We start from the raw sequence: 19,927 nt of genomic DNA, 5'->3' as shown, positions 1-19,927 counted from the left end.
AGTAGATGAATGAAACCTTGTGTTACAATACTGATGAAATGATATATACTTAATCTCTGATATGACCTACTGGGGTGCATACACACTTAGTAGTTGATGGTGTAGATGTGACTTATGGTAGTCAAATAACTTATCTGTCCCAACCATATTCCAACCATACTAACTGTGCTTATTAAGCACTAATATGGTCAAATATATGCATGTTGAAAATGTAATATACACAAACATTCATAGTTAGTACTAGCTGTGTAGAGTTTTCACAAGTTTATGTCCCACCCCATTTCGAAATATGCTCTGGATCTTTTGGAGGGCGTAGAGGTGAGCAGAAATCTTTCTGAATGTGGTGATGGTATTTTCTACCCAGTTGGGCTGCTCATTCAGAGTTATCCAAACTTCTTCACTGTTTTCTGTTATGGTATCTGGATACCATTGAGGAAAATAGGAGGTAGTTGTTTGCTAAATTCAGAACTAATTAATTTGTGAAGGGATACTGAAATTATTTGGCACTCCTTTGCTTTTAATTTTAAGTCTTGCGTTTTGCATCCATCTGACCACTGAATACAAACTGTCATTCACCCAGATCAGACCATCGGCCTGCTAGTGCTTGGTCAAGTAGCTCCTCAATTGGCAGCATGAGGCTGAGAGCACTCTGTTCCAGTCCTCTCACCGAGAAAAATCCTTGGCAGTATCGAAAATCGATTCTGGGTCCTCTGCATGGCAGCTGTGCACACTGACCACTCAGCTATGGAGGCAAACGTCTGATGAGGTCTATTAATGTCAATATTGTGGGCTTGTCATTGTCCATGACATGTTTCAATTCGTCAGTTATCTTGATATTTGTCATGTGAGTTGGATTTGTGCAAGTAAGCAGTCAGCTGATTGATAGCTTTCTTATCTTCATATAGACCAGTGGTACTAAGACCTCTGCTACGTTTTCTTTATTGTTGTTCTTGTACAAACACTCCAAAACAGCTGAAGGCACTCCTGTCTTTTGATTTACACATGTAGAAAATTTGGGGACCATCTTAGAATGATGCACAAAAAGCAATCATATTGCAAATAAAAATGAGTATGATGATGATACTTCCAGAAGTCTGGGGAAGAATGTCAGCAGTGTAGAAGTTGAAACTGATAGAATCAATTAATAAATGTTCTCAAAAGAGAACTTGCACAGAAGAGAGAAGGCACGTGTTTATGACGACACTTAGTATGAAGCATTATACCCTAAGTTGTTCTTTTTATCTTCTTTTTGTGCCTTTTTTTATAAACAAGTCACAATTTTGGAATTCAGCATTCTCTCTCTGTTGTTACTGTCACAATAATTCATCCCCAGACAACCATCAATGTCAATTTGCCTTAGTGCCACAACACTTTTTTTCTTCTTCTTCTTTTTAAGTTTAATGCTTAAAGTTTTATTTTACTCAATACAATATTCCATTTTCAAATGTAAAACAAATACTACAGACTCTACAGTCTGTGGTGCATGTCTTTGTTCACACCACAATTTGTGTCCTAAACAAGTTCCAAAGCTGAAATATCTGTCTGTCCAAATACGTATTATTGTCAGAGCAGAAGCAGGCAAGTAGGCGAGTAATATATAAGATTATGACCAATAAAATAAGTCTAATTCATGCCATACTTATGGTGACATAATCAAAATGTTGCAGCCTAATGTACATAAAAGAAAACTCTCACTCCCAGAAGGTGAAATATGTGTTGTCATTATTAATCATATCTGCACTAGTAGCCGACAAAAAACAAGAGCTACTTGTTGATGCCTCACTGCCTTGAAATATTTCGTAGTACTACAAATGTTGTATTTTGCATTTCAAAACTATTGTACTGATAACAAATATTCTCAGGTCCATGATTTCCCCTTTCTTCCGATCAGTATGCACCACACATACTAAAATTAGTACAGCTCTCTTCTGCCGATTCCAAACAAATGAGAAAGCTCAGATGAAATGAATGAATTTTCTGTGTGTTGTTTGAAACTGCAGGCTTACCATATTGCAAATATGCTAATTGCTGTGTACAAAAACCCATGCCTTCATTTATGACTCAGCCTACTGATCCATTCTACAAGAATTTGAGCCAGTTGTTATCAGACACTCAAATTTCTAAGGATTTTGATGTCAGAAATGTGCTTATATTCCCGAGAATCTCATGGAGCATACTATATGAGAAATACTTTGAGAAGTTTTGAGTATCTTGATACATGTGCTCTTATTTATCATCCCTTGGGCCTTACAGTTTGCAATCTCAGAATGGCCCAAAAGAAAAACTGTTAAGTGATTTCCAAGCACAGCCTTCTTCACTGGCTGTGGATCCTCTTCAGTACAAACTGCTTGTTCTGCAACAGCCCAGATGCCACTGATGCCAGACAAATAATAATTTTCCCATTACTGTCAGCTTGTATTTTCTTGGCTGATATGTAAAGAAGTAACACTTTGTTGTTTTTTATATGGTTTTAAGTGTCAGTTTTCTTCTGACTTATTGTTGCATGCTCATAATGTGGAGCAGGATGACGTATATCATAGCCATTGCATGAAGTGAACTAAAAATATATTTTGTGTAATTATCTTTATTCTAAATTGACATATTAGCCAACCAAAGCTTTCAACAATGTTTCTCCTAGCAGGTGAATTTAATAAGTCATGTGATTCTCAAATTTTTACATTTTTTTTCCATAGGTCAGTTTCAAACCAGGTCAATTAGATGCTGAATTTTCAAAACGGTATCCAAATGCATATCCACAGTATGGCCCTCAACTGTTTATCCTGCCACCTGTTGAGAAGTTTGTTTCAACTGTGTATGGAACTGAATGTCCTTATTTACCACCAGGAGGATGGTACCCTTTTTCTGAGCCACTAGGTACAGGACTCAGCAAGTTCTTCCAGATTGATTATCAAAGGTATCATTTAACATAATATTGTTCCTTATTGCTGTCTGATGAAATATTGTTATCTGAAGCAACATAACAAACATATCCTCTTGAATTTGCTTGAAAGAGTCCTGTGAGTTCAAGATCTATGACAAATATTCAAATGACATACTGCTTCTTGGTTTTTGTCTCAGGATTTGCAGCTGATTTTTTCTTAAAATCATTAAACAAATATCAGCCAAAGACCCTGAGACAAAAACCTGTAGGTAATACATCAGCAAGTAGCCTTAACGAATTTGGAATATTCAAATTTTTGTAAGTTTTTATTTTGATTTCTGTTCCTTCAGTTTGAGTTATAGTGTTGCAAATACAATTATTACTTCTATTTCATCATTAGCAGTCTCATATTCTGGTGTCTGCTTATACTACAATCTGATCTCTTGTAACTCATACACTTTTTAGAAGTCATAACCGAGACACATTCAGTAATAAAAAAGAGAAAAAAAGAAACAAATTTTTGTTTGTAAATCACTTGTGTTGATATTATTTTCCCATCTTGTTAGCTAAAACTACCATAGTATAAAATACTTTCATAAGATTTTTTTGTGAGTTACCTGGCAGTGAAATTCAGTATGTGGTTATCATCTTAATAACCTTTATTAGCTCTTAGGAGTGATGATTTGGCAGTAGAAAATTGAAGAAAACTTGAGGGGTCCTACACAGTTTCAGTTTAACTGTGCTTTTTATCACATATGACATCATGTTTGAGTGATAAACTGTACAAATACCAGTTACTACCGCGCATTTCAAGCAGGCGATTTGCCTGTGCAAGAGACTTGTTTTTCATGACTATAAAATATGCAGTGCCCTCCAGTAATCACACAGTTTGCACATTCGTGATCTTGCCAGTTACCTGAACCTCAGGTTGTTGTCATCGTGACCTACATGGAAAAAAAGAAGTAAAAATGCACTTTTGGCTTCAATTGAAAGCTACCAGAATCTGAAACTTCTGGAACCTGACATGACTCATGACAGTGCAATGAAGAAAATAGTCAAACATTAATTTTCTTTTTAGAAAGAATTAAAGAAACAACAAAGTTGCAATGCAACAACAAACTGTGGCTGTCCTTTTGCTATGACTATCTGTCATTTTAAAATCATGAACTCCACACACAATTACAGAGCTGAAAGAGCTGTGGATGGAGCTGCAGAGAAAACTGAGTGCATCCTACACATCTTCAATTCAGATAAGGTACAGATTTTGACTTTGTTGGGTAACGGTAAGGTTAAGTTGAAGATGTGTAAAGTTCTTAGAAGATGAAAAAGTGTATAAATATAGCTTGTGTATCAAATGGAAAAATTAAATGCCTCAATTTTTTCCTCTGATGGAAAGGATAAATAGAGTGCAGGTCTAAAACAGAAAACAGTAGGCTAAAGCCAAATAATAGCAAAGATTGAAATTCTGTAACAGGCTATAATGTAAGGTCATGGGTGGCTGATAATTCAAAGTAAGAAGATGAAAGTCTGTTGTTCATTTTGGCTTCATATGTCTTCCCCTTTCTCTTCATCTGAAGTCATATTTACCCTTATGTACTGAAAATGGCTCTGAGCACTATGAGACTTAACTTCTGAGGTCATCACTCCCCTAGAACTTAGAACTACTTAAACCTAACGACATCACACATATCCATGCCAGAGGCAGGATTCGCACCTGTGACTGTAGCAGTCGCGCGCTTCCAGACTGTAGCGCCTAGAACCACTCAGCCACTCTGGCCGGCTTTTGTACTCAACATTGATAAATGATATGCATGTCCCGGTTATAAGACAGAATGTTTTTCCTTGCTCCAAATGAAAAACATGAGTTATGTTTGTTAGGAGACTATCTGTCTTTAAGTTGTAGTAGTCGTTACTCATAAATATAATTTTTTTCCCCACAAGCAACATAATTTGTATCACCCAAGAGAAGGGAAAGGAAGGAAGATTGAGTTTAATGTCCTGTCGACATCGAAGTGTTTTCAGATTGTGGCAAGGATGGGGAAGGAAATCAGCCATGCCCTTTGAAAGGAACCGTCCTGGCGTTTGCCTGGAGCAATTTAGGGAAACCATGGAAAACCTAAATCTGGATGGCCAGGTATGGGTTTGAACTGTTATCCTCCTGAATGCGAGTCCAGTGTGCTAACTACTGCACCACCTCGTTCGGTCACCCAAAAGAAGTAACAAGAAAAGCACATACCTGTGCACATGTAATGTTCTTGGTTATAGAACAGCAAATTTTATGCATCAGTGACAGTGACTATCAATGACACCCATACAATAGTTTATTGGGGGGGAGGGGGGGCACCTTGATGTTGGGGTATAGAGTATTTTTAATATTTTTGAGGATGGAAGGCGACTTCTAAGTAGCCTTAGAAAAGTTCCTGTTCTGACCCTGTTAAAAACCTACATATCATTTTCTTGAAAGAAAAGCACCTGGCTACACTATTTTTTCCTTTCTCAATGAGCTGGGAGGGAGCTGTGGCCCCCCTTGCCCCCGGTTATAGGCACCCTTGGTGACTATGCTTTCATGTTAGGATCCCATTTAAATCTGTTATGTGCTGAATAATGTAATTTGTATGTGTTTCAGTGGAACTGCACAAGGTGAAGGTGTTTTACCATATGATATTCCAGACTTCCCAGAGGTAAAAAGCCCAAAAGAACTGTGTATTCCAAAAGCAAGTAAAGAACGAGATAGGGTAAGTTTTTGCTGTATTATTTCAAACAGTTATCTTACGAAATTTGGATTAAAATTCAGTATATTAAACAATGTAAAGTAGTTGAATTTTACTTGTTCACAAATTTCATCTTACATGTAATACATCTTAATGTAATTTTCAGCTATGTTTTGGCATTGTTGCATTTTACTTGTTCACACGTTTCATTGTACATGTACACATCTTAATATAATTTTCAGTTATGTTTTGCTGGATTTAAATGGACAAAGAGTCACTTAGTTATCCAATACTGCTGGTGGATATACCAGGGACTTTGAGACTGTAAAATGTCCAAAGTGAATGAGCATTTAATGCCTGGCAGTTGGGCAGAAGTGGTAGCTGTCGACAAAGTTATAGCCAAAAGTGGAACATGTTTATTTACCAGCAGTGTTGGTACATGTTGAAATATTGTGCTAGTGAAATTCCAAGTGACTGTTCAATGTTCAATGAAAGCTGGGTAGCCGACTTGGCCATTGAGCAAGGAATTCACAGGTCCATATCATGTCTCTTCATTCGATAAATTTTACAAGGAATGAATGTAAATACGGCCCCTTTTGGAAAAGAAAAAGTGTTTTTTTCCAATAATTTCTTTCATGTTTATAGCACTGAGTGATGTGGCCCTATGGCTAAACACTGAACTTGCCTATGAGAGGGTGATGGTTCAAAATCCTGTCTGGCCATCAAGATTTAGATTTTCTGTAGTTTTCCTAAATTGCCTAAGATGCAGTCCAGGATGGTTCCTTAGGAAAGGACGTGCCTGACTTCGTTTCCAATCCTTCCACAATCTGAGTTTGTGGTATCTCTAACAACTTGATCTTCCTTCTTCCTTTCCATATTTACAGTGTGCCTGCCCACATGTGTAAAAGTTTGCATTATATTGCCAGTGTACCCACCAGACCATCAGCAAGATTAACAACCTCAAAATTACTTCACAAGCAACACCTCATATCTTATTACTAAGTGTGGTGTGCAACGTAGCAGCAAAGACATGGGTGCTTGTTACAGCACTGGGGCCATTGCAACATTCTTTCCTAACAAAAATGCTTTTAAAGATGGAAACTGTCTTTCCAGCATGTGCTTGGCTCTCGCCCTGCACGTGATCCTATTGACACTGTCTTCACCATAAATTTATCCTTTTTCTTCCATTACCAGTATTGCTACATTTTTCTATGTACCATCTGTATTAGAATTCTCTAGTTATTGTTGGTGTGTGCCTCTGTTTTTGATATTTTTATTTTGTTACTTTGTTTTGCATGTTTTTTCTCTAATTACATTTATTGATGATCTTGTATTGTTTGCTTCTAGTGCAGATAAACTTAAACAGCAAATAGAAGAAATCCATAGAGCATCTTTTAATGTAGGTCAGAAAATCAGTTATAAGAAGACTAAAATAATGTAAACTGAAAAGCCAAAGAAACTGGTACATCTGCCTAATATCGTGTAGGGAACCTGCGAGCACACAGAAGTGAGGCAAAACGATGTGGCCTAGACTCAGCTACTGTCTGAAGTAGTGCTGGAGGGAACTGACACTACAAATCGTGCAGAACTGTTCATAAATCTGTAAGAGTATGAGGGGATGGAGATCTCTTCTAAATACCACTTTGCAAGGCATCCCAGATATGCTCAATAATGTTCATTTCTGTGGAGTTTGGTGGCCAGTGAAAGTGTTTAAACTCGGAAGAGTGTTCCTGGAGCCAGTCTGTAGCAATTCTGGATGTGTGGGGTGTCGTATTGTCCTGCTGGAATTGCTCAAGTCTGTCGGAATGCACAATGGATATGAATGGATGCAGGTGATCAGACAGGATGTTTACATATGTGTCATCTGTCAGAGTCATATCTAGATGTATTAAGCATTCCATATCACTCCAACTGCACATGCCCCACACCATTACAGAGGCTTCACCAGCTTGAACAGTCCTCTGCTGACATGCAGGGTCCATGGAGTCATGAGGTTGTCTCCATACTCGTTCATCCACTCAATACAATTTGAAATGAAACTTGCCCAACCAGGCAACATGTTTCCAGTCATCAACAATCCAGTGTTGGTGATGACGGGCCCAGGCAAGGCGTAAAGCTCTGTGTCATGTTCTGAAAGCCCACATCAATGATGTTTTGTTGACTGGTTCGGGCTGACACTTGTTGATAGTCCAGCACGGAAATCTGCAGGGATTTGTGGAAGGGTTGCACTTCTGTCAAATTGAAAGATTCTCTTCAGTTGTCATTGGTCCCGTTCATCTTACAGGATCTTTTTCCGGCTGCAGCAATGTTGGAGATTTGATGTTTTACTCGATTCCTGATATTCACAATACACTCATGAAATGGTCGTACGGGAAAATCCTCACTTCATCACTATCTCAGAGGTGCTCATAGGCCAACTACAACACAACATTCAGACTCACTTAAATCTTGATAACCTGCCATAGCAGCAGTAACTGATCTAACAACTGTGCCAGGTGTTTGTTGTCTTATATAGGCATTACCAACTATAGTGCCATATGCTGTCTGTTTACGTATCTCTGTATCTGCATACGCATGCCTCTACCAGTTTCTTTGGCGCTTCAGTGTATAATCAACACATTAAAAACAAAATTGTACAAAGTACATTATTTACTCGAATCCAAGCCGCACCTGAAAAATGAGACTCGAAATCAAGGAAAAAAAATTTTCCCGAATCTAAGCCGCACCTGAAATTTGAGACTCAAAATTCAAGGGGAGAGAAAAGTTTTAGGTCGCACCTCCAAATTGAAACAAAGTTCGTCTAGTTGTAATATGAGAGACAATTTAGGTCGAATGAATGACGATACAGCTGCAGTAGTTTGGTTCGAGTCGTAAGCTTAGCGGTTACGGTTTACCAGGTAGCCATTGCTACGCGTCACGCGCTCCGTCCGTATTTATACGGATATCCTTCCTTTTTCACGTGCTTCGTCTGGTTTGAATTGATTGCTTACTTTTCTTTGATCTGATAATGCCGTTCTCTTTGTTATAGGTGTTTACGTCACTCCAAGCTGAAAATGCAATACTGCACTGCGTCATGCATTGTTTGTCGCATTCTGATAGTGCGTGTTTACGGCCTGTCGCCGCTCGCGGCGCGGCTTGCTTTTGTGCGCGCTACCGCCGCTTACAAATAAAAAATAGAGAGGAATCGTCTCATTAGCGAAACATTTGTTGTTACTTACACTGCTGCTTTCTTTGATAATGATCAACAAGTACCAAATAACAGACTGCGTATGATAGATGATGTTCTGAACGAAATTTTAGCGAAAATTTTTCTCCGTTCCAAAATCTTTGCAGGCGCCTCTTTAGTTCATTACATTCTGCACAGAAATTAGAGTCATCTTAGATTTAAAAATATAGTCAGTTGCCGTGCTTCATTTCTGACTGTATCACTATCAGGCATAAGAATAATACGAATATAAACATGACATGATATGTATATTCTTCCCCGTTTGCTGTTGTCTCACTCTAGTTTCGTAGTTTATTAGGCAGACAGGATTTAAATGAGATAGTAGCACACACGAAACAATACATGGCAAAATGTTTATATTCGTATTAATCTTATGGCGAAGAGAATACTACATGTGATTCACAATTCATAAAAGCTCCTATTAGCAACCATCTCTTCTCACAGGTAGGAAAAAATTCAGAACGTAGAGTTGGCCATATTGACAAACATCCCAAACAGTCTTGCCAGTCGGATTTTCGTTGTACATTGAAATGCTGCTACATTCGAAGATCAACAATACAGAATTTGTATTTACTTCGTTGGATAATGTACCAAAATGCAGTGGTCGAAACTCTGGGCGGACGAAAAAGGCTCGTCTTCCACTTTTTTTTAATTTATTTACTGACGCAGAGATTTTGGTGCCAGTATGTATCTTTGTGCCTACAAAGCATGCCTGTGTGGCGCTACATATATTCGACGGCAGAAGTTAGTTGTGGCGGCACCCACCAACATTTTTCAGAACTTCCGCTTGCTTTGCACTCGATTCTAAGCCGCAGGCGGTTTTTTGGATTACAAAAACTGGAAAAAAAGTGCGGCTTAGATTCGAGTAAATACGGTAAGTACAAGCTCATAAATCCAATTGTTGACTTTTTTGTTGCTGGGTCAATTAAAGACAGTGACTATATGGACAGTGAAATAAATTAACAGAAGAGTGTAAATGACCTGGTGGGCTTTTTGTAAATTAGGGTTTTGAAAATAAAGTTTCTGTTGTGTCTGTAAGTGAAGATTACAACCAGTGCATATTACCAGTTTTGATTTATGGTTGAGAAAGATTTATTGATAAAATGGCTTATAGTCATATCTTTATGAGGCATTTGAACAACTCAGGTAGTGAAATGAGCAAAATACTGTCAAATGTGAACAAGCAAAATTATTATTACATACTTAAAACAAATTTTTCTTATGAAGCATATTGCTAATTATCTCCCACTGATGATGCTAACAATCAGACCATTTCTCCCTGCAGGAGTATCTTCCAAACTGAAGTCTATGAGGAAAAAAATATTTTTGTTGACTGTATTGATTATTTGTGTTTCAACATAAGACTACTCTACATTTGATGAGTCTCTGCTGTACTATATCATATATTATGGGTTCTCTATTAGATGGAGGTGCAACATATTTTTACAACTAAAAAAATTCATTGTCTTTATTAACTGTTGGTGACTTGTGCTTTCTTTTGGCAGTGGCATAAAAATGTAAATTTGCTAATAATTGATTCCTATAATATATTCCTCTGTTTTTGTTTTGAAATGCTAGACTCCAGATGAAGGGTATGGGACACCAGCAGCAGAACATGCCAATGCCTCTCCTGAGTGTGATTTTCATGACCATCATGCACCAAGTGATCAAGAGATCTTAGCTCGGGTAAACCATAGAACTTGGGAGGCATATGGGTCACGTCTGCCTCCACTTGAAAAACCTTTCTTAAGTGAAAAACCAGAAGCAATTCACAGGTATTAATGGGCATTTTTAAAAATACTTGTAGCATTTTGCTTCAGATTGTTAACTACTTCATTTTGTTTCAAGCTTTCCATCCATGTGTTGTATCATAATGATATGTAACCCACTGTGCAGGATAAGCTTTTATTTCCACTCATTGCTTTGATAGTGGTTCTTTTGCTGTTTTACATTACTGCACAGGTTTAGCATATATTTATGACATCAGTAAAGTTCTGTCATTCAAGGGAACAATTCTCAGGTTTCATTGCCTCTCCTATACTGCCATGCATAACATAGCATATTACATTGTTTCTTCTTTGGTAAATCTGTATTGCAGTAGGTATCAACTGGGTGCTGTCCAATCTTTCCTTTGACAACTCTTCAGACTAGGCAGTTTCTTCACAATAAGTGTCCTATCTAAAATGTTTTCCTCAGTATTATCATTTCCACTAATCTTTCCTCTCCTACTTTTTTTTCCAAATATTTCATTGTTCCTCATTTTATTGCTTCATTCCACTTTAAGCATTTTCTTGGCAGTCACACTTCAAAATTATTCAAGCATTTTCCATTTTTTCTTTTACTGTCCATGATTCATTGCCTTATAGCTCTACATTCCAGAAAAAAACTTTTGAATCCATTTCTTAGACTTTTTGAAATTCTGTTTGCTGCTAACAAAATTTCCATCGTTTCAAAACTTCCCGCTCCCCTCGCCACCCCCCTCCCTCTAGGTATTCCACTTCTTATTTCCTCAACACAGCTTTTATTTTCAGCCAACAAATTTGCAAAGTACCTAAAATTTTTTTTTTTTTTTTTTTTTTCGATGAGATGCCCTTTCAATAATACTTTGGCAGAACCTTGAATTTTGCTGATTCTCAGCACTTAAGTTTTTTTAGTGAATTTATCCTATTCCATAAGGGTTTTTCCACTTGTAGAACCATCTTAATCATAAATTGTAGTACTTTCTCCAATTGTTGTCCTCTCCGCACAATCATCTACATCTCTTCTCCTTGTACTATTATGCCTTTGTTATATAAATGATTTGTCTATAGATTTCTCAGCATAAGTATTGAAAAGCTTTAGTGACAAGTAGCACCATTGTGTAACATCTGTTCTAATTCTTGTCTCATCTGTTTTCTCCTCAGTAATTGTCACATTATTAATGGGTCACTTGAGACTTCATGAATATGTATCTAAACAAGCTCAGAGGTCAAATGAAAAATAAAACACAATCCTTGACAGTTAAATAGAACTCACTGAAATCATTATCTGTCTCCTGCATACTCAGAAGATGTAGGTCTGCTCTTAGCAAGGTTCCACCACTGACTCTCCTCTGTGCTTACCAAAACCTGTGTGAAATCCCAACCACATTGTCAATAACACCTGACAGTTGCTGCAGTTGTCAAATTGTGCAACATTCTAGAATGTTCTAGAATAGCAGTGATCTCTGTAGCAATGGAAGTCAACTGCTGTGGTGATTGCAGGCCTTCCAAGATCCTACACAGTCAGTAATTATACATCCAATAAGAGTTTATATGCCAACTAGCTCAGCAGATGACGAAGAAATTGAAGAAATGTATGATGAAATAAAAGAAATTATTCAGACTGTGAAGGGAGACGAAAATTTAATAGTCATGGGTGACTGGAATTCGAGTGTAGGAAAAGGGAGAGAAGGAAACATAGTAGGTGAATATGGATTGGGGGACAGAAATGAAAGAGGAAGCCGCCTGGTCGAATTTTTGCACAGAGCACAACATAATCATAACTAACACTTTGTTTAAGAATCATGAAAGAAGGTTGTACACATGGAAGAACCCTGGAGATACTAAAAGGTATCAGATAGATTATATAATGGTAAGACAGAGATTTAGGAACCAGGTTTTAAATTGTAAGACATTTCCAGGGGCAGATGTGGACTCTGACCACAATCTATTGGTTATGACCTGTAGATTAAAACTGAAGAAACTGCAAAAAGGTGGGAATTTAAGGAGATGGGACCTGGATAAACTAAAAGAACCAGAGGTTGTACAGAGATTCAGGGAGCGCATAAGGGAGCAATTGACAGGAATGGGGGAAATAAATACAGTAGAAGAAGAATGGGTAGCTTTGAGGGATGAAGTAGTGAAGGCAGCAGAGGATCAAGTAGGTAAAAAGACGAGGGCTAGTAGAAATCCTTGGGTAACAGAAGAAATATTGAATTTAATTGATGAAAGGAGAAAATATAAAAATGCAGTAAATGAAGCAGGCAAAAAGGAATACAAACGTCTCAAAAATGAGATCGACAGGAAGTGCAAAATGGCTAAGCAGGGATGGCTAGAGGACAAATGTAAGGATGTAGAGGCCTATCTCACTAGGGGTAAGATAGATACCGCCTACAGGAAAATTAAAGAGACCTTTGGAGATAAGAGAACGACTTGTATGAATATCAAGAGCTCAGATGGAAACCCAGTTCTAAGCAAAGAAGGGAAAGCAGAAAGGTGGAAGGAGTATATAGAGGGTCTATACAAGGGCGATGTACTTGAGGACAATATTATGGAAATGGAAGAGGATGTAGATGTAGATGAAATGGGAGATATGATACTGCGTGAAGAGTTTGACAGAGCACTGAAAGACCTGAGTCGAAACAAGGCCCCCGGAGTAGACAATATTCCATTGGAACTACTGACGGCCGTGGGAGAGCCAGTCCTGACAAAACTCTACCATCTGTTGAGCAAGATGTATGAAACAGGCGAAATACCCTCAGACTTCAAGAAGAATATAATAATTCCAATCCCAAAGAAAGCAGGTGTTGACAGATGTGAAAATTACCGAACTATCAGCTTAATAAGTCACAGCTGCAAAATACTAACACGAATTCTTCACAGACGAATGGAAACACTAGTAGAAGCCAACCTCGGGGAAGATCAGTTTGGATTCCGTAGAAACACAGGAACACGTGAGGCAATACTGACCTTACGACTTATCTTAGAAGAAAGATTAAGGAAAGGCAAACCTACGTTTCTAGCATTTGTAGACTTAGAGAAAGCTTTTGACAATGTTGACTGGAATACTCTCTTTCAAATTCTAAAGGTGGCAGGGGTAAAATACAGGGAGCGAAAGGCTATTTACAATTTGTACAGAAACCAGATGGCAGTTGTAAGAGTCGAGGGACATGAAAGGGAAGCAGTGGTTGGGAAGGGAGTAAGACAGGGTTGTAGCCTCTCCCCGATGTTGTTCAATCTGTATATTGAGCAAGCAGTAAAGGAAACAAAAGAAAAATTCGGAGTAGATATTAAAATTCATGGAGAAGAAATAAAAACTTTGAGGTTTGCCGATGACATTGTAATTCTGTCAGAGACAGCAAAGGACTTGGAAGAGCAGTTGAATGGAATGGACAGTGTCTTGAAAGGAGGATATAAGATGAACATCAACAAAAGCAAAACAAGGGTAATGGAATGTAGTCTAATTAAGTCGGGTGATGCTGAGGGAATTAGATTAGGAAATGAGGCACTTACAGTAGTAAAGGAGTTTTGCTATTTGGGGAGCAAAATAACTGATGATGGTCGAAGTAGAGAGGATATAAAATGTAGGCTGGCAATGGCAAGGAAAGCGTTTCTGAAGAAGAGAAATTTGTTAACATCCAGTATTGATTTAAGTGTCAGGAAGTCATTTCTGAAAGTATTCGTATGGAGTGTAGCCATGTATGGAAGTGAAACATGGACGATAAATAGTTTGGACAAGAAGAGAATAGAAGCTTTCGAAATGTGGTGCTACAGAAGAATGCTGAAGATTAGATGGGTAGATCACATAACTAATGAGGAAGTATTGAATAGGATTGGGGAGAAGAGAAGTTTGTGGCACAACTTGACCAGAAGAAGGGATCGGTTGGTAGGACATGTTCTGAGGCATCAAGGGATCACCAATTTAGTATTGGAGGGCAGCGTGGAGGGTAAAAATCGTAGAGGGAGACCAAGAGATGAATACACTAAGCAGATTCAGAAGGATGTAGGTTGCAGTAGGTACTGGGAGATGAAAAAGCTTGCACAGGATAGAGTAGCATGGAGAGCTGCATCAAACCAGTCTCAGGACTGAAGACCACAACAACAACAACTTTTCAGAAGTCACAAGCTCCACATCAGATCCATACCATATAGATGGGCTACTGTCTGAAGTTGCATACAATAAGTTTACAGGTTGCCCTCAGTTTTATTATTTTCACTGCTAAAACTCTCCCAGTTTGATTTCTAGCCAATATACAATCACATCTATTGTGGATTATTAACTGTATGATGCCATATGAAGGATATTAGAGAAGGAAAGTTGCTACTCACCATATAGTGGAGATGCTGAGTCGCGATAGGATTCACAAATTATAGCTTTGGCCATTAAAGCCTTTGTCAGCAATAGACACACACATGTGCACACACACACTCACACAAACGCAACTTGCACACACATCTGCAGTCTCTGAAACTGGTGTGGTTTCAGTTGTCTGAGACTGCAGACGTGTGTGCAAGTTGCATTTGTGTGTGTGTGTGTGTGTGTGTGTGTGTGTGTGTATATTACTGACAAAGGGCTTACTGGCCGAAAGCCATAATTGTGTGAATCTTTTTGTTGTGCCTATCGTGACTCAGCATCTCCGCTATGTGGTGAGTAGCAACTTTCCTTCTCTAATATTGTTACATTCCATCCTGGATTTTCCATTGTTTGATTCATATGAAGGATATTTGTTTCATGCTGTAGTGCAGACTTGTGTAATAGTTGAAACAAAAGAATGTATCTGCCACACTGAAAGATAAATGCAATCTAACCTAGAATAAACCTGTAACACACCACCATAATGAACTTTTTGCTACATCTTCAGAAAATTTAATTTTTTGTGCCCTCTAGAACCCAGTCTATAATATTGAGAGGATCATTTTTTTCATAATATATAAGCAATTTTGCTTCTTATTGACATCTACAGTGTTAACTGGAAAACGTATGTTACATTACATTTGCACCTATCAGTGTATGAGTTCAACTTGACTGCTATTTCTGCCAGCCAATTTTTATGTTGTTTAGTGTGCTTAATTTCAGCATTTCAAAATGGAACTGTGGTACTCAGTTCTTTTTATCATGAACTGCTGCTATTTCTGGTCATCATTATTTCAATTGCAATTCTTGATGGTGATATAGTGTCTTTTTGAAATTTGAGAATTTATTACATTACTATATCTTTTTATTTGCATTTCTTGATGAACAAGTATGCTCCCACCACACACACACACACTCTCTCTCTCTCTCTCTTTCTCTCTCTCTCTCTCTCTCTCTCTCTCTCTCTCTCTCTCTCTCTACCGTGTGTTTTATAACACAGGCTGTGGGTGCTGCATATGAGACAGCAGGCTGTAAGAAGGCGTACTGTTGTTGCACCTGGTGCATCCCACTTGAAAGTGCTGCAAATGGATCAGTTGCTGGCTGATATTCGGTATCTTCTGGATGGAGTTGCTAGTGATACATTCCCTTATAATAAGGTATGGTGCAGCGCTTATTACTCCCAAACTTTACTCTGCATGTAGTTTCATTATATGTGATTTGTTTTCAAAACATTGTGTCACTTGTTATGTTGTCTGCCTTCAGAGCTTTATTCATTGCCTGTAGTTAAGAAATCTCAGAAACATTTATCTAAGAATGTGAAGTATTCTGCAGAATCCAACATCATTTCAAGAATGTGGAAGAAGTGGGTGTCCAGTATTCAAGGGATGGACAGTGGGCTGTAACAAAATTGTATTAGCTCATTGTGGGTACTTACATGTAATAGATTTTACTCAAAATAAAACTACCAAAGATCCCAGCATGATGTCATTGTAGTGAATGCAACGTTTGATGTAGCTTACATAAGAATATGGAAGGATCTTGCATGCATTTGTAAAACCCTAATTTAGCTTCAAAGGAATCAAGATGAAACACAAGTATATGGAAAACTTGATTATATATGTTACACAGGAGTACTCTTGTTGTGGCTTATTTCTATTAATACAGCCATATTTTATATTGTCGTGTAGGAATCTCACTTTTCAAGATAAATGTTAATTAAGTTACATTCAACAGATATAAAAACATGAATGTATAATCAGGAGTTTAAGAATGCGAGTAAAAATACACAGCGAGAAGTCAACAGCTTTTTAGTACTTTAACGTCAGTGAAACAGTGAAAACAGTGGATGAATAACAGTTTCCTAATTATACACTGATCAACCAGAGCATTATGATCACCTACCTAATAGCCGGTATGTCCACCTTCGGCACAGATAATAGTGGTGACACGCCATGGCATGGACGCAATGAGGCCTCAATAGGTTGCTGAAGGGAGTTGGCACCACACCTGCACACACAAGTCACCAAATTCCAGGGAGGGGGTGGGCTGGTGGGGGGTGATGAGCCCTGATGCCATGTTCAGTCACATCACAGATGTGTTTTGATTGGGCTCAGATCTGGTGAATTGGGTGGCCAGCACATCAATTGGAACTCATCACTGTGTTCCTTGAACCATTCCATCATGCTTCTGGCCTTCTAACACAGTGCATTTTCGTGTTAAAGATGCCACTGTCATCAGGAAACATGATGGTCTTGAAAGGATGTACATGGTCTGCAACCAGTGTACGATACTCTCTGGCCATTATGGTACCTTGCACGAGCTCCACTGGACCCATGGATGCCCACATGAATGTTCCCCAGAGCATCATGGAACCACCACCAGCTTGTCTTTGTCTTGCATTACAGGTGTCAAGGAGCTGTTCCCCTGGAAGATGATACGCTCCCTCCCATAATTATGATGAGGAAGGTATCGGAATTCAGCAGATTATGCAGTGCTCTGCCAATGCACCTATGTCCAGTGCTGATGTTCGTGTGCCCATTTTTGTCATAGTTGCTGATGTTGTGGTGTTAACATTGGCACATGAATGGGTCATCAGCTATGGAGGCCCATCGTTAGGAGAGTCCGGTGCACTTTGTGTTCAGACACACTTGTACTCTGTCTAGCATTAAGGTCTGATGTTGGTTCCCCCATAGTTCACTGCCTGTCCGGTTTTACCAATCTGTCCAGCCTATGACATCTGACTTCTGTAATAAGGAGCAGCAAACCAACCCCACGACATCGGGACATGGTTTCACCTTGGCTTTGCCATGTGTTGAAGACACTCTCCATAGCACTCCTCAAACACCCGACAAGATGCCCAGCTTCCAAAATGCTTGTCTTAAGCCTCAAGCCCATCACAATATACAGGGCTATTACAAATGATTGAAGCAATTTCATAAATTCACTGTAGCTCCATTCATTGACGTATGGTCACGACACACTACAGATACGTAGAAAAACTCATAAAGTTTTGTTCAGCTTAAGCCGCACTTCAGGTTTCTGCCGCCAGAGCGCTCGAGAGCGCAGTGAGACAAAATGGCGACAGGAGCCGAGAAAGCGTATGTCGTGCTTGAAATGCACTCACATCAGTCAGTCATAACAGTGCAACGACACTTCAGGACGAAGTTCAACAAAGATCCACCAACTGCTAACTCCATTCGGCGATGGTATGCACAGTTTAAAGCTTCTGGATGCCTCTGTAAGGGGAAATCAACGGGTCGGCCTGCAGTGAGCGAAGAACGGTTCAACGCGTGTGGGCAAGTTTCACGCGTAGCCCACGGAAGTCGACGAATAACGCAAGCAGGGAGCTATTTTCATCTTTCAACAGGATGGTACTCCACCGCACTTCCATCATGATGTTCGGCATTTCTTGAACAGGAGATTGGAAAACCGATGGATCGGTCGTGGTGGAGATCATGATCAGCAATTCATGTCATGGCCTCCACGCTCTCCCGACTTAATCCCATGCGATTTCTTTCTGTGGGGTTATGTGAAAGATTCAGTGTTTAAACCTCCTCTACCAAGAAACGTGCCAGAAGTGCGAGCTCGCATCAGCGATGCTTTCGAACTCATTGATGGGGACATGCTGCGCCGAGTGTGGGAGGAACTTGATTATCGGCTTGATGTCTGCCGAATCACTAAAGGGGCACATATCGAACATTTGTGAATGCCTAAAAAAACTTTTTGAGTTTTTGTATGTGTGTGCAAAGCATTGTGAAAATATCTCAAATAATAAAGTTATTGTAGAGCTGTGAAATTGCTTCAATCATTTGTAATAACCCTGTACCTTCAGTCAAACTCAGATAGATTGCACACCTTCCCCATTCTAAACATTTACAATACGCTCACTGACTCTACATACACTGTCGTGCGTTGACTAGCTTTCATTCCTGGTCAAGTGACGCTGCTATTGCCTGCATGGGTTTACATTGGTGGTAGGTCAGTGGTCGTTGTCTTCTGGCTGATCAGTGTACATCAACGTACTGAGCAACAGCAATAAAGCTGCTGCTTGTTGGTGGACTGCTTTAATTTGAAATTTGTCCACTGTGATTCATTGTTTTTGTTGCTCTTGTTGTCGTTTTGCTGGTGTATTCTGTGCAAGCCTCTCTCTGCAGAACCATCAAACTTGGTATTCAAACCATAGTCTCTCAGAATGGATAAATACAAGTTTTGTATGGTTTTCAAGGTCATCTAGTACCATTCTTCCTTCCAAATAGTGGCAAGTTCACATAATAATGATGGAGGTGGGTAGTGATCATGCACCATTCTCTCCAAAGTAGACCATGGCTCAAAAATACTGTGGTGCGATGACTGTGGAACCAAGGTAGATCAGCCATTCATCCTTGGGCTCACAAAACTAAACCTGGACAAAGCAGGCTGTGTGAACAGCAGCCCTTCACCTATGTACATATCATCACCATTGAGGAACAAATGTTTTACCACAGGCTAGACCTATCAGCGAAAATGGTCACATAATCCTTGGCAGTAATACAATACTGCTGTGTAACAATGGAGCCCATGGAATACTACGTTACTGCTGTCCAAATCATCATTGAACCTATGCCATTTTTCACCCTTAACAGCGAGCAGTCTGCATCGTAAGCTTGGGATGGCATATGGCAGACGTAAACTCAGCCAGAAGTTGGAAGTAATGTGAAACAAGACTTATCTGACTGAATGACTTTTTCCCATTGCTCCAGGATCACTTTTTCCTGTTATGGGCATTTGCATGTGTGGTTTTGGAATTCTAGCTTGTCCTGCGATTCCCTACTTATGGAGCTCCATTCGTTTTGTTTTGATGCTGACAGGGTTGGTGAGTGCAGTAATCGGTTCTTCAGTGACATTTGCAGCTTTTGTCCTCTTATTTTTTTTTGGTCACAGTCCTCTTCAATGACTCGCAGTCACTCAGCATACACTGTCATTCACATTGTGACTTAGCAGATGATGGTTTTCCACTTTTCCTGTATGCAGTACAAA

The 19,927-nt window shown here is 39.1% G+C and overlaps 1 protein-coding gene across 1 annotated transcript in view; it reads left to right on the top strand.

Moving 5' to 3' along the window:
- LOC124799271 (gamma-tubulin complex component 6) overlaps positions 1 to 19,927 on the top strand; it is a 243,404-nt gene that overhangs the window by 74,354 nt on the left and 149,123 nt on the right. The window contains exons 4-7 of the mRNA XM_047262836.1: positions 2,694 to 2,914; positions 5,508 to 5,616; positions 10,397 to 10,593; positions 15,912 to 16,068. Coding sequence (XP_047118792.1) covers positions 2,694 to 2,914; positions 5,508 to 5,616; positions 10,397 to 10,593; positions 15,912 to 16,068 — 684 coding nt within the window. The remainder of the gene's footprint in view (positions 1 to 2,693; positions 2,915 to 5,507; positions 5,617 to 10,396; positions 10,594 to 15,911; positions 16,069 to 19,927) is intronic.

The sequence above is a fragment of the Schistocerca piceifrons genome, chromosome 5, assembly GCF_021461385.2.
Source record: "Schistocerca piceifrons isolate TAMUIC-IGC-003096 chromosome 5, iqSchPice1.1, whole genome shotgun sequence".
Taxonomy (NCBI): domain Eukaryota; kingdom Metazoa; phylum Arthropoda; class Insecta; order Orthoptera; family Acrididae; genus Schistocerca; species Schistocerca piceifrons.
Note: the sequence above shows the minus strand (reverse complement) of the source record. Positions and strands in the feature narration are given on the sequence as shown.